General features: G+C 34.7%; 1 protein-coding gene across 1 annotated transcript; it reads left to right on the top strand.

The window, feature by feature from the left end:
• The first annotated feature begins 3,832 nt into the window (after nucleotides 1–3,832).
• LOC149794647 (neuronal acetylcholine receptor subunit alpha-3-like) lies at nucleotides 3,833–16,416 on the top strand. Its single transcript, XM_089966211.1, has 2 exons — nucleotides 3,833–4,240; nucleotides 15,068–16,416. The coding sequence occupies exons 1-2, from the start codon at nucleotides 3,833–3,835 to the stop codon at nucleotides 15,914–15,916; spliced, it is 1,257 nt and encodes a 418-aa protein (XP_089822337.1). The 3' UTR covers nucleotides 15,917–16,416.
• The last annotated feature ends 403 nt before the right edge of the window (nucleotides 16,417–16,819 follow it).

Genomic DNA, 16,819 nt, shown 5'->3' with positions numbered 1-16,819 from the left:
TGACAAAGGTCATTTACCTAGCTGGACAACCGAATTGTTTCCTGTCCTTAGAGACGTATGTGGACTTAATCATCAACTTCCCCGAATTATAACGAATGGCCATGAAGAAAGACGACTTGTACGATATCGAAAGCATTTTCGACAAAGAACACGTCAACTTGGCAAAAGTCGATTTGAAGAAGTGAAAATGTTTTGGAATGGATATTCACAAAGTTTTTATTCTCGGATTGCCGCTTCATACGTCATCGACTATTAAAAGCGAAAGTGGTCATTATGCCATTACAAGAGCAGCTACCTCTGACTCTTAAAGTTTTCTTCTTCATGAACTACAAAAACAACCCCTGTAGATGTGGCGTACGGAGGACATACTATTAAAAATAAAAGCGTCTTTATCTGCCAGATTTCTGTGGTGTATTGTACTCTCAGAGCAGCGATTGCAAATGTGAGTTTTCATTGATGAGACAAAAAGATGTGGACACTTTTCCTTAGCAGTCGTATTGGTGTTTGTTAACGCCATATAATTACCTGGGAAGAAAGCAATAAGAAAAAAGGACACATGTGAACGTCGTAACCTCTAATGCACAGTTGATACACAGCTTCTTGGAATCTTGTGTGTGCTAATGATAAACTTTCTCCATCGGAAACTTAAATATTTACAAGCGTATCAGCACAGAAGACAGTCATTGGACAGGAACCCATTCATTAGCCGTATACATTCAGAGCGGTCACTGTGTGGAATATTTGGAGTCTTATGGATTACATCCTCAGAAGGATTGTATGGTTGACGTCATGATAAGAAATGCTTTATCGAGGCGATTCAGTAATGTGACATTTCAAAGTTCAGATTCCATGATGGTACGATGGCAATATTGCTTGCATTCTTAAAAAAAACCCCAACAAAAACAAGTCTTGGATTTATTACATTTAGTGACCTGTTTGTGCCATAATTACTCTGGAAATGATGATAATATAGAATGGTGGTACTTGTGATCATTATGGCTATATCGTGTTTATATGCTTTGAGATGTAATGTGCAACCATAGTAAAATTTAAATGCTTAGTTCATTGGAAGTCATGTTTCTCCTGCTTTTTGAAAACAAATTGCATTGACATGTTCTTTAAAGTTTCTTTATATCGATCATATTTTCCTTTGCGTCAGCGCACCGAATCGAAGAAATGTTTCTCCCACATAAATCGGTGTGTTCATTAGTCTAACCATGCACTGTTAACTTGACGAAGAAGATATGAATGAGTGGAAACAGGACCGGAAGACTTAGCATTACTCAAAGAGTTTATCTAGGCAAGCAATGTTTCAAGCGGACAATGATGCATTTGAAATTGTCATATCAACATATTCTCTTAACTTTGGAGGATGAAGTGAAAGAGAAGCAGAAGACGTGTGAGAGGATAAAGAGGAGGGAACACCAGAAACGTCAATGCGTTAGCACAACAAGAGTGACGCATGTTAGAGGGTCACCGATGCGTCACTGCCGTACCGAAAAACCAATGGTGAGTGCTACAAGACCATCACAAGACCATCACAATAGCGGATAAGTATGGTCCTCAAAAATGAAGACGGGGATATGGAGAATAACCCCATCTCTACCCTAGCCAGAAAACCTGGAAATGGAGCTGCAACAGCGGGAGTTGCAACAACATCAACAACGGCAAAGATACCAAACCATCATCACTCAAAAAGAAGGTTAGGCAATTGAGGAACATCATCCCCCTGATTTCTGCATCTCTCTATCAATTCTGGCGGTGTAGTGGTGTAAATAGATGGCGTGGAAGATGTAATTCCTGTGGAGATCGACCGATAGAAATGTGGAGGCAAGGTGTATACAGAATCAAAAAGGCAGTTTTTGTGGTTACCCACATCTAGAAGAAAGAGAGATACTATTTAAAGTATTATGCAAAATGTGTATCTTATGTTTGTGTATCTTTATGTATCTCAGCCACAATGTGATATTATGTTTGTGTGTAAATATTGGGTGCCTGTATAGACACTTCTACCGTTTCGTTCGTGTGTATGTGTGGTTGGATAGTAATAAAACAAGCGCTTGCTAGTAGAATTGTGTGTTTGGATTGCAATTAAAATGCTTGTGCTGAACAGCATATGTGGTGTGTTTGCATTGTAATCATAACGCGGTTCCTGGGGAGTATATGTGATGCGTTTGTAATCAAAAGATTATTGCTAGATTGTAGGGTGTGTACTAGACAGTACAATAAGTTTTGATCTGTAATGACATTTTATCAAACTAGACCAGTCAGTGCATGCAAGGAAATTAATACTTACTTTATCCAGCTCCTATGTTTTATCGCCTTTCCTTTTCTTAATCCGCTGTGAGTGAGTGAGCGAGTGAGTGAAATGTTGTTAGGGAATAAAGTTCGCTCCCCGCCAATACCTAAATTAATATAGCTTACAATAACTTTCAGTGCCTGACAGGACAAATTAGTTGTTGATCACTTATTCCCTTGACCGCTCCAGTGGCCTCCTTGGATGAGGGAGGTCGTGGGTTCGATCCCCGGCTGAGTCATAAAAATGGTACTAACAGCTGACTCGCTTGGCGCTCAGCATTAAGAGGTTAGTGTTAGGACTGGTCGGCCTGGTGTCAGGATAATGTGACTGGGTGGGACATCATGCTACATGTCTGCGGCATGATGCACCAGTGCTAGACATCACTATAAACTGCCACACTGCAGACATCGTAGCTATATAACTAATAAATTGTTAAAGCTACGTTAAAAATCAAAATCACACACACACACACTTTTTCACGTCAGATCATTTATTAAACTTACCAAAAGCACAAATAGCTGTAAGCTGGCTTTTCCCTTGAAATCATATATAAAATGAACTGAGTAGACCCTAGTATGATGGTTTATTGTGTGGTGACATATATAGGTTTACTATGTACATGGATTTGTATGTGCGTGCGTGCGTGTGTGTGTGTGTGTTTGTGTGTGTGTGTGTTTTACACGAGCACATGCTGCCAACAGACAGCTATTAGAGCATATAATGTTTGATTACATAATTACTGATACAAACATGAAATCTAATACCTCTTCTTTTTAAAGGACAATTGAGTATCACTGGTTAAGATTTTAAGAACCGCATTTCAGTTGGATCATTAATGCACAGTTTGACATATCAACCCTCTAAAAATCCAATGTCCAAAAATGACTATTGGCCCTATCAATGGTACGTTAGATAAAATGAATTGAAAATAGCAATAAAGTGAGCCAAGCTGGGCAATGTATCCATACCTGTTATTTGATTCGAATTCATGTTTGTAATGCTTGTAATAAGATATCCAAAAACCATGATAATCTAATATCTAAAGTATTTATTCATACTATAAAGAAAACATTGACCAATGAATTTATGTTAATAGTCTTTGGGATACTATTGCTTTAACTGCTTTGGAAGGAATATTTAAGCTCGCAATGTGATCTGAACGAAACAGGCGAATGTTAATGAAGTGCATTAGCCAGTGTTTAATATAAGACGATCTGAATTTAAATAATTGCATAGTAAGTAATACAAGAAAACTTTCAAGAATTAATTTTGTGCGTACATCTTTTCAAAACACGTGTACAAAGGTAAGTGAACAATTATATCTCTTTCTGTAAATATTTGCACATTTATGAAAATTTTGACGTTAATCTGAATAAAAATTAGAAAAGTTCTTACACTAACAATTTTCCTTTATTTGCTTTCAGACACTGCGCCATTTTGGATGAGATGAATACATACGTGAGCTTTAGTCAGCATAGCTAAGTGAATATGGCACCTGCAAGACTTTATGTGTTATTGCTGTCATTCGTATTAATGGCATATATACCTAAAATAAATGCCCAGACATCGGATAACGCGAAGAGTCTTCTGACACAAATTTTCACAACGGATGGCTATAATAAAGCTGTTAGGCCTATTTATGACCAAAATATGGTAGTAAATGTCAGTGTTGACTTTTCTTTAACAGGAATAATAGAATTCGATTCACAGAAGGAAAGTCTGACTACGGCTGGCTACCTTATTGTTGTCTGGAACGATTATTACTTGCAGTGGGACCCATCCAATTATAACGGGACGTCATTCGTATTTATATTCCAGGACGACGTGTGGAAACCGGACATATCTCTGCAAAACGGCGTTTCAGAATTCAAGGGTCTTGGCTCTAGTGAACTATTGGTGAACGTTACTAATGATGGGTTCGTCGCTTGGTGGCCTTATGCGGTAAGTATATTTGGCTATACTGTGGTTGAGAAAAACCGTAAAGAGCCATGTACCATGTACAGTGGTGGATATGAAAATTAGTATTTCAAACTCTTTTTGTGGAACGTTTTGGTATATTCATGCGATGTACAGTATTTTTTTTAAAAACACACCTCTTACGATCCTATTAATAAGGATCAGCTTATCAAACGGGAAGAACATAAAGTACTTACAAAGCATAATCCTTAGCCATATGTTTATCCTGCTGGTAACATGTTAAATTAAAGGAAAAGACCAATGGCAACGCCAAAACATTAGCGCAATTTCAATTCCTTCCCGGAATGTTAGACTTTGTTCGTCCTCCGTGTTACAACCGACACACATGTCGAGGTCTCTTTTATGATAGTGAATGCAATATCACTGCACTTTTCGTTGGCGTGGGATGCTCACAAACACGTAATTGATAAATAAACACATCGATGAATACTCTTTCCAGAGCTATCAAAATATATCAGTCTCTAGAAATCACACGGTGTACCATTCTTGAAGATGATAGTTCAACATTAAACAAAAAACACGAACGTATAAATTAATTACGAATAATTTCACAATGCAGTACAATATAAAAACAATATGGACAGATCCTTTAGTGTCTCTGGAGTATAATGTTTTCAGTTTTTCCCTTGATAATAGTACACATAATGACTGATTTAACTTAGCCACCCCTATGTTATCTTTTCATTTAGATTTAACAGAATATACTGGAAAGAAAACGGAGAACTATGAAATTTCGCAAATAAAATGGATTGTATTTTCTTTGATTAAAAGTATCTTAAAATAAGACTGTGTCCTTAATAAGAGATGATAGAAAATACATGTCATAATGAAGCACATATGATTGAAATTGTAATGATAGCAAGGATAGCGTTTATGGAAATTAACATCTTCAATAACTGCGCATATCCTTTCACTCTCTGATTGGTTATTAAGTATGAAAGTGAAAATGAACTGAATTGCTTGTTACAAATGGAATATGACAATTACACAGATACATTTCGGCATTTTGCATCACAGTACAAGTGAAACTGTGGATCACATTAAAAACAATTTTGAAGAAAATTTCCTTATTCTTGCAATTTTAAAAACTTCCGTACCACATATGTTCTCCAGTTAGGGTTAAAGTCAACCGTGTAATGAAGTGGTTGCAAGTTATCTCAGCTGATTTTACGTAAGAAAACCAAAGACAAACAGCCCTCTCTCCACCCCCACCCACAGCAGCAGCTCACCGTAAGCAAATGCAACGAATCGTGTCCCTTGAACCAGTCAGTTGCAGCCAAAACGTTATGGAAACGGGTAGATCATGGATCAGCGGAAATGACAGACCAGATTGGCTTTTCCAAAACCTGACAATTCAGGTCAAAGTTTAAATGTCAAAGGTTGATCACATACACATGCATAATAGTTTTAAAAAGTACTGAAATATCTCTATCTATCTAAATCACATTAATTACATTGATACCTAAAACGCCAACACCAAACAAGTAAAAATGTTACAGACTACTTTAATATGCCCTCCAAAACCACAAACAAATAAAAAAAATTTGGAAATTTATATAGAAATTATTTGGATTAGTAACATTCTTCGGTGGCAAAAATCATGGTTTGTTTGAATTTTCCTATGTACTTCATGTAGAATTGGCATATGAATCCAGTCCATAATCCCGAAATATTGTAGAAACAACAAACATACCAAAATCTATTCATTCCAGATCAAACGGAAAAGTTGTTGAATGCGCATTCCAAATTTCAATTTTAGGTAGATCAAAACGCCATTTTCTTAAAGTTATGTCTACCGCGCGAGTAAGTTCAAATTTATCTGGGCGGAGTTATGTGCGCATTAATACTGTTGTTGCGTAATGATGAATCTGCGCTTGTGTATTTGGTTCTGAATACGGCATACGTTCAGTTACTTTGTTTCGTATATGTATTTTTGTTTACATAATTAAGCCTTATGCAGAACAAGAAAATGAGCAAATAATAAAACGGTTACTGCATGTATATGGGAAAATATGAACTCGTTTTGTCGGATGTAAATACTTCACTCCCAAAGTAGTGCAGTATCTTCAGCCGAAAAACTCGTTCATATTTTCTCATACAAATGCAATAACCTATACATATATCATCTCATTGAATGTTTATACGTCATTTTACGTGAACAATCTGGGCACAGAAACGTGCAGTACAAGGCTGGTATTTGACAGGATTGAATATTTGACATTGCAAAGAGATACGTATCAACTGCACAGAGTAATATCATATATACATATAGATTTGTCTGAATAGATTAAGGACAACAAATTTAGAGGTTAAAAATAACAAACGATTCGGTTTTTTTTTTGTTAGAATGCACTGAATGCTCAAAGTGATCATTTATATATAGATCACCAAGCTGGGATTTAGGAAGGTAGTCTTCCGTGTAATAGACCTCCTGTAAATATAGATGGAGTTCGGAAGTTTGAAAATGAATGTGATTTTAAGAGTTTATGTACTTTTTCAGAATGTTTCTTGGTATCAACTGATAATTGCCTAATTACACAGCAAAGGGAATTTTGTAAGCTGTATTGTCAGTTTACACCATGATAATGTTAGAAATAACAACATTAAACTGATGTAATTGCATTTCATTATAATTTTATTTATTCTTTATTTTTATTTTGTTTTTAAGGATATTTTCTATCAGTTTTAAAGCTTTTGTAAACATATGAATTCTTTTTTTGGGCGTCTGTTACGTATCTATTTACAAAACAGGGGATTTTCTGTATCTTTAAATTAATAGCTACGTCAATATAAAATATAATTCTACGAATGGAAAAATTTGTCTAAATTGGCAAATGTGATTTGAGTAGAAGTTCAGTATTCAAATCAAAGGACATGTTGTTTTGTTAGACACACGAATAAATCTTGGATTTGATGCTTTCATGAGTTGATTGTAACTTGGCTAAATCGTTATCGTCCAGCCACGTGAGTAACAAATTTTCGTTTGTTTTTAAAAGAATCTATTTTATGTGTTCATTGGCTGTTTAGGGTACCTACAAGGCTACATGAAGATGATATTTAGACTCTCGGTAAGTGGTTGTAGGGATGGGGGTACAATAGTCAAACTAAAAGACATCCACCCTGAGATTTACGTTGGGGGACTAGAGTGAATTTTATACTGCTTAACTCCACATCGTAACATTTACGGATGGCGTCTTGCACTGTAGTATGTGAGTCCAATGGTTATAATATTAGTCACTGACTCCCCTTCTCAAAATCATTTGTAACGAGCCACATCGAAAGAGTTGTACAATATAGCCCGAATAATCTTCCCGGCCGATTTTGAGTTTCGCAGCGTTTTTTGTCTTTCTAAAATCTACTGAAAGAAAGAATTATATGTCTTTAGAAAAACTAGAAGATTTGTTATTTGATTCTGTCAAATATGTTTATCAAGTTTTCTAAATAAAATATTAACTCACCATTTTTATTTCTCTTTAAACGCATATAGCTGGTATGCCTTCCGAGTCATTGTTTACATTAGTTTCCTTGCACGTGACTCTGTTTGTAGAAATTAGTATCAAGTAGTTATCCATGCAGATTATCCAGAAATAAATTCAACTGGGCCTGATCACATGGTTATGTTCTGAACAATAGAAAGCTTCTTTACATTTATCAACTCATGCAACTGCAGTTATATATCTGTAAATGCTTTGGAAATCATTAAACAATCTCACATCAGTGGAGTCAGATTAACTGAAATAAAAAAAAACAACACATGATAACCTGTTAATTTATATTTTCATCTGGCGGCGTTAATGACTACAAAATTCGAAAGCATCAGTTGGAATAAATTAGTTTTATCAACAATAATATCATCACATATAAATAGACGTCACGGATAAACATAAATACGTAAAAATGGTTGAATTTATTAATTATACCAGAACAATTGTAACAATACCTGCCCAAATGTAGATATTTAGTTAGATAAAATATCTAAAGAATGTTCTGTTTTATAATGTAAAACTTATTAACATCGATTACAAATGTTGCATATTATATTATTGAGAGCTGGAACTATGTCAGTACCACAACTACAAAATTGGGGGCCCCGAGTGGCCGAGTGGTCTAAAGCGCTGTCCGTTACGGATCACTACCATCTCACCTTTGTTTGCGTGGGTTCGAGTCTGGGTTAGGCCAATGTGGGTATGTGAGAAAGCTTGCCAGTAGCTTCTCGTGGGTCGGTGGTTCTTTCCGGGGTTTTCCCAGGTTCTTCCTCCACCATTAATACTAGCCGCCATGTATAGCCTATCGTGTGCTGAAAAATGGCATTGAACCCTACAACAAAAATAACAACAACAACCACAAAATTGTAAAAATTCGTTGCATGTATTTTCAAGACATGATCAACCAAATGTAACAGCGTTTGCAATAAAGGCAACGGAACACATTCCACAAGTTCTGTTTTTGCTATAGGCAGAGAAAAGTAACAGGAAAAGATACATGACCAGGTCACTTACAAGCCAGAATGGAGGCCCGATACATAGCTTAATATTTGAGATCAGACTTTTTACCATACAAATACATCGATAGCTTCTAACCATTTAATAAAACCCTAGAAACCGAGAAAAGGTTTTGACCCTTATTTAGCGACGCAAATATCACATGTTTTGTAAACAACTGTCTCAGACAACGAACAACAGCTGAAATATATAAAGGTGCAAGAAAATTAATTTCAAGTATCAGAAAGAGGAATTCAATGCAACAAGAACAATTGTTGACGATGACATATTATTAGTAAGTCTGAGAAACAAAAAGATATCAAACCACATTTTACGGTAAATGTTACAGCGCTGTAACTAAATAAAACATTGATATCAAAATTCTACTACAAAAAGATGAAACAAAACTGCATTGCTATAATAAGATTTGCTTGTGACTAATAATGCTTCATTGTGTATCCAATGGGAGACAGAAAACTTGTATAGTTAAAAGTTAAACATTATTCTAAACTTTATCATATACACATCAGACTGCTGTGTACCAGCATTTTGTGTATTAACTGTAAATGATCGTACTTTTCCTTATTTTTCATTCATGATACCTTATCCAATCAAACTTTTGTGTTAAATATGAAACAAAGTCTTGTTTAAATCAGACTTCTTTTGGAATGCTATATCTCTACTATATCTATTGTGAATAAATTACATTAATCAAAGCTTGATGAATAGATACATGCGTATTTGCTCCCTAAAAACGGAGGTGAAGTCTCAGGTTTAATGATATCTACCAATTTATTTTATGCTATATATTCAGCAAAAATGAATTATCGGAGTGATATTTCCTCTTTAACATTTGAAACTACGTCTCTTAAATTCATAATTTAAAACGAAGGGCCTGGATACACTTGTGCTGAAACAACGCGAAAGTCAAACCATCGGGAAAAAACATACATCGATTGCGAGCGGGATTAAAAATGTTCCCGATTAACGAGCGGGATTAAACTTTTTCCCGATTAACTCCTATTTTATTATTATTTTTTTTTATTCATCCATTTAAAGACCGAATGCGCGACTCTTTATGTGAAATTAACTTTTTGTCTATGTTTTCTTGTTTATTCAGTTTCTATCTGCAATAATGTTACCACATAATACGAGAGTCTTTGACTCTTTTTGAATTCCGAATGTATCTGTTTCAGTTCTAAATTTTTGTTGCAAATCATTGAAATTGTTCCTTAATTGTTTAATAGTCTTTTTAAGTCTCAAACAACTCTGTCAATTGCATATTTTCTTCATTTTTAAGCCAAGGCATGTGATCTGTTCCAAACTGCAGGAAATGTAACTTATGTTTTCGTTTTGATCTTTGTAGTCAATCATTAATATATCAGACATAAGCTTGCTTTTATGTTATTTAGATAAATGATTTCTATTTGATGACAAGCATTAGAGTTAGGTGCTATTTTAGTGTTGAAGCAGTTAATTTGTAATAAAATCATTTGTTGAAATTCGTGCAGTCTCCGACGTTATCCACTTCTCGTGTTCATTTTAGTTGGATTTAATCATCTAGATTTGAATGCAACTGTTTCTGCTGACACTGTAAATCTCCAGATCATTCAAATATGTTATTTCCTGTGTGTCAGTCTCTGAAGATCATAAGTTGCTATGTATACTTTGTTGAAATGGTTGTAGATATTGTTAGATTGGGTATTCGATTTTGCCTGATTAAGATAAATGGGCGGAGTTAGGTTCGCAATGTTTCGTTTGCAATATCTATTATGGTGACTAATTGAAACCTTATGTAACTCGTTTAAAAACATAATAACTTTGCAAGCCAAAGGCGGTGGTCCGTTAAGGGCTCTTAGTGTATCATTAATAATTATGACGAAATATGCCTTATCAAGAAGCAAAATATCATAAGCTATTTCGAGTCAACAAGTAGGACCTCTTATTCATCGATCGATACCTGGTTGTGTTTAAAACAGAAATTCTGATTAACGCTCTTACTCAGGGTGAAACATTATGCTGGTTCGACCATCGGAGAACTTTTAATCAGCCTCACAATAACTATGTAAGCAGGTTTCTACTAATTGGAATTGAAAGCATCATTGGGAATATGTTGCAAGACGCAATTATAGTTTTAATTTATTCATATTATTTGGTTGATTGTTCATCTTCATCCTCTTGTAAAAATGAAAGTTGAAGATTCTATAAAGAATAATTTTGCAGTTTCATCAAACGGAAAAACAAAAACAAGTTAACCAAAGTAGTTATTACACACGCCTATTAAATAAAAAACATGCCTTTTTTATTTTGCGAGCTGGCATAAACATTATATTTCACCTTCTGAGGTTTTGTAATCTTATTTTTTGTTCTTAAAGGACTCAGATGTTGTCTTTTGAAAGCTATTTAGAAACTTATTTCATAAATAATTAGTAAAGCATCTTGTTCAAAGTAATATAATCATCTTTCATATATCTATTAAATCTGTCTAGGTAGTTATTCGGACGAAATTTGGAAATTACCGATGTCACAATGTATCTTGCATAACCTGAAAATATCTGTAACAATTTTGGTAAATTTGGTTTTATAACATTCGTTTTCCCGATTGATTTGCCACACGAAGTTTTCAACTCTTTTCCACACAAAAATTCTACGTAATATATGCAACGGACACCAACCATTTCATAACATCGTTTCCGTCAGCAATCGACCATACCATCTCCTCCATGCTTCGCAGGTCCAGGCAAAATCTGACCATGGTTTGACCATTAAGTTTCAAAAATACATAGAAAGAACAAAGCCTTGTATTATAAAACCCCCAAAACCAGTCTACCACGACAAAAGTAGGCGTTTTAAAGAATATTTTGTTGAAAGAAGCTTCATATCTCTAAATACGCATCGAAATGTATGTGATTTACATTGCAATTTATTTGAATCAAAATGTCATAGACAATCTTTATACTTATAACTTGTATTTATTTTGTAGACATTTAGAGATATAGTTTCAATCAACTTCACACTTTCTGTATTATCCCTTTGAACTTCTATTACAAGTCCGGTACTATGCATAGACCAGCATAGACTTAAGGCATTTTAATGCGCTTTTGTGTTACTTACTGCTTTTATCCGGACGTACGTTTTACCCTCAGAAATTTGTAATCAAACCAAATTCACATATGATGCATGTTGTAATTTCTTTGTGTGATATTTTAGGTTCTTTTCGACATCTGTTAAACTCTGTAAGCACAGTCTCTTATAAAATATCAAGATATTCATGCTTTTCAATATTTCTATCTTTATCGTATGCTTAATTTATTTTAACTTAATACAGTTTCCCTTGTATTTCCCTAACATATATTTGTATCTTTAAACTGCTTTGTTTCTAAAATATATTCAACTTTATATGTGTCATATTGTTGTCCGTGAAACATACACTTTATATACTTTTATTCCTGATGTTATCATGCGAAATTATATGACTGATTTTAAATATCTGATCGATTGAAATGTAGCCCTTTCCAAATATTGTTTTCTGTTCTGTGTCGCTCTCTCTCTCTCTCTGTCTCTCTCTCTCTCTCTGATTTAAATTTATGCATTCCAAATGTATCTGTGGACGGGTAACAGAACAGGTTCATCTAAATATTTGATCTCCTTTCTTCATTGCCTTCTTCGACCTGAGTGATGTCTAATGAAATCTAATTATTTAAGTTTTAATCTTTAATCAGTTGTGGTAAAACCGAAGCCCATTTTATAGTTTAATTGCCTGTGAAATTCCTCCACTTCCTAATCTACATATTATTTCAAAATTTTCAATTACGGATGCTCTTTGTTCTCAGTAGGTTGAAATATATTAAAAGAGTTTCCTTTCAAATAGATCCTCATCATTCCTGCTGTTAAGCTACTAGAACTGTACCTTATCAGCCTTTTCTCTTTATTTGGTGTCATCTTCGTATTTGTTTCATGTTTTACTCAAAACGTTTAAAAATACATATCACTGCAAACATATTTTTCTGGCCATTGTTGTATATTGATATACTTGGATGTATACTATATCTGCTTGCCACTGATCATCTGCGTCAATTGCATACATTCTTTCAAAGGGACATTTGCTTTTCGCTTGCTTATGCAGTTCTTAAGCAGATGGTTCAGTTAACCCTTGTTTTAAAACCAGGAAATGTATTGTTGTCTTACTTTATTATTTGCCACAATACACTGACATTCGTGTTGGCAACTAACCTTCCACAGCATAGTAAAGATACTTTAAATACTGTTCTTTGTCAATCATTACAAATGACATAAAAGAAATTCTGAGAATATGTAACTGATGAATATTGTATTAAGTTATTAACATATGGCAACATGTGGGTTCATCTTCAGCCATTTTGTTCCTGTTTACTGATTTCAGATCAATGTCAAATATTGTTATTCATATTGCTGACTCAACCACAGCTACAGTCTTAAGCGAGTCACTGCGTGTACTTTTCTAACGGTGCTTTGTTTTCTGATATTTGCTTGCTTATTGTAGATTGTCCTTGCAAAAGCATACACCTTAAATTTCAATGAATCCAAATCTGTATATTTACAGAGATTACATATATCATTTAGTTATTCTTCATAATGAGCGGCTCTAACCGTTTTATTTAAAAAGCGGTCTGTGCTTATTGGAATATTATTATCATTGAATACAATATGTAACTTCCTCTGTTCAAAGCATGGGGGTAGATTATTGTCAATGTTTGAAATCAACAAAATATTTATTGCTTCGTTTGTTTTTTGTTGACAGTTCTAGCTTTGATTATACTTTTATCTTCTCCTAACTTGCATATAACATCTTTTTGCATATCCATATTGTTGTTTTCGTGTTAAACTAGTGCACTATTTCTATCACGACTATGCAAACTGTTGAATTCAACAAAATGTAGCCTTGTAACATTATTCATTACGTGTAGGAAAGGTTCAAATTAGTGCTATTTCCGCTGTTCGCAATATGGACGTTCAAGTAGAATTATAAAGTGCGAAATAATTCGATGGAATATGACTGGTATGGAGATTATTAAAGCAATGTAAATTGAAAGAGTTTTGACACTGAAAGGTTTCGATTTATTCATTTATTGCAATATTCTTAAATATCGCTATGATCAAAATCCCCAGTATATTCAATATTAATGCAGGTCCAGGTTTTACTGAGGTTTCCTCGGAGAATTTCTAACATAGTTGTTATATAAAGTTAATAATATTGAACTTATGAACTTCAATGGCTGTATGGTGAGCTGCTTCACGAAGCTGCCTTACAAAAGGGCTACCTTACGAACTTCATAAGCTGTGCTGTAAACTGATTCACGAGGCTGCCTAAGAAAAGATCTATCTTGCGAATGTCTTTAGACGTAAGTTGTTTCACGAGCCATCTTACTATCCGGATCAATTACGAATTATTTAGAACCGATTGAAATGCCAAAAATTACTGATGGGTGTTTAGTACTTGCTACCTGCACGATTCCATGTTAAATATCACTCCCTCCTGTCATCTTTGCCCCGAATAAAACGTGCTGGGTAATACGCACAGGACAACATCATGCCCATTCCTCCATGCTAAGAAAGAAAACTAAACAATGACAAGTATAAATGCACGTTCATTAAGTATGAGTGTCAACACTAACCAAATTTGCAAACCGAAGATGCCAAAATATTGGTAGGGTTATTTAAGTTCATAAAGTATGGTGATGGGTCATGAATATTTTACAATGAAATGTAAACGATTCCTATTGCCTCTAAGAATGATAGTAAATAAAAAGGTTATCATTGAGTTTGTACGGTCATCGATTTTGATGATTATCATTGATTAGAATGACGATGATGACGAAAATAATTTTTCGACATTGGTCATATTAAGATTACACCGGCAAGAAGATCTGGCTCAGTAAATTATTACAGATAAAAAATAATTCTTTTCTAAGGATCACCGTCCTCAAGGTTATCTCGTAAAAACGCAGTAACACTCATCATTACAATCATCACTTCCTTCGTCGAGTGTATCCTCATCGTTATTATCATCATCATCGTCCTGCCACTTCACAATTTACATTCCTTCTCTCTCTCTTAATATATATATATATATATATATATATATATATATATATATATATATATATATATATATATATATATGCACACAAATAATAACAATGAAAATAATACTTTATTCCTAAATCATGCTATTTTTCGGTCTATATATATCAACATGTATCTCTATAATTGTATCAAAAATATTAAGTTTTAATTAATTTGTTCATAATCTAATTATTTTTTTCTTCAGATTTTGCAATCTACATGTAAAGTAGACATCACCTACTTCCCGTTCGATATTCAAACGTGCAGCCTTAAATTTACGGCTTGGAGTTATTATAACACTGAAGTACAGCTTACGGAGACCACAAATGGAATTATGTTGGATGACTACGAGGAGAATTCGGCATGGACAGTGGTTGACACAAACGTTGAGAACTTGCCAGAATCGACAGATGCCACAGTAGTCTTTACTATGAAAATAAAACGGAAACCTCTCTTCTATCTGTTAAATGTCATAATACCAGTCATAATGTTGTCTCTTATGAACGCATGTGTATTCGTACTTCCGGCAAAAGCAGGAGAAAAAGCTTCGTTTTCCGTGACCGTATTCCTCGCTTTGGCCGTGTTTTTGACAATTGTCGCGTCAACGCTGCCACAGAATTCGGACAATGTTTCCTACCTCGGTATTTTCTTGGTAATAATGACTGCTTTCAGCACTACCACCGTCATGTTGACACTGTTTCAGCTTCGTCTGAATTCCAGAGATATGAACAGAGACCCCATCCCATCGTGGCTGATCAAACTGCAAAGGGTTGTGGAAAGAGTCCGAAACAGAAGGTGTAACAAAGTACGCCCGGCTGCTGAAGCTCAAAATGGAGTCCTTATTTCCGATTCTGAGTACATAGATATAAAGGACGAGATGACGGTTAAAGTAATACAATCGAAAGTACCACCACCAAGTGAGGAGGATATAAAGTTAGAAGTTACGTGGAACAATGTATCTAATTCCCTCGACTTCATTCTTTTCTGGTTTTTCTTTGTAGCAGTCGTTATCACCACATTGACTGTGTTGTTGATTATGGCAAGAAATGCTTAATAGCAAAATTAGTTTTAAACCTTTTGGAGTGGAGGAATTATTATCTCTGATTGGTTTTAACATATGTTTGCACAATGCTTAAGCTATTGCTGAACATGTGGATCATTGAACTCAGTTTTATTAGAATATAGACATGGTGTAACGTATCTTTTAAATAAGTTATATTTTATGATGGGTTGGAGCAGTCTGTGTTGTATTCGTCTGTGACTTGATTGAAAGTAAAATAGTCCAGATGACCAGGTAAGTTTTGATTTCAATACTTTCTCCGCGGCGGCTCGTCAAACAGCATTTCATCATGGAAATGGTCGAAGATATTAAAAAGTACACCTATCTGCTCATGCTCCGGGTTATCTTAGGTGCAGTTTCCGGTTCCGGTTAAAAAGAATAAAATCGAAAGTCCTGCCACCAAGTAAGACTGATACGACGTCTGAACTTACATGGAAAACTATCTATAATGACAAGAACTTCTCTCTTTTTTGTCTAATGTTTGTAGCAATTATGTATCCGACATCTCAAATAATAATGAATAAAAAAATACTCAATTCACTTTGTTTGATACGTTAGGGGCTATTAGTTTCAGTGTGTAGTTATCATGTCCTTAGACTACTGCTGAAATTTCTGCGCATTTAACTATTTTTACTTCGATGTAAGCACGGTGTATTTCACGATAGATGGCCACAGCCCGATTTCGTGATCATCTGTTATCTGAAAGGAAGCGGAAAAGTCATTTTCACAAGACTCACTACAGGAGCATGTGATATATCTAAAATTCAGGGTGACCTCACATATTTTAGATTCTATAGATAGATAGATATATAGATAGATAGATAGATATGAGAGAGAGAGAGAGAGAGAGAGAGAGAGAGAGAGAGAGTAAGAGAGAGAGAGAGGGCTATTGTGAAT

Source organism: Sinohyriopsis cumingii, chromosome 7 (genome assembly GCF_028554795.1).
Source record: "Sinohyriopsis cumingii isolate HCF-2022 chromosome 7, ASM2855479v2, whole genome shotgun sequence".
Lineage (NCBI taxonomy): Eukaryota > Metazoa > Mollusca > Bivalvia > Unionida > Unionidae > Sinohyriopsis > Sinohyriopsis cumingii.
Note: the sequence above shows the minus strand (reverse complement) of the source record. Positions and strands in the feature narration are given on the sequence as shown.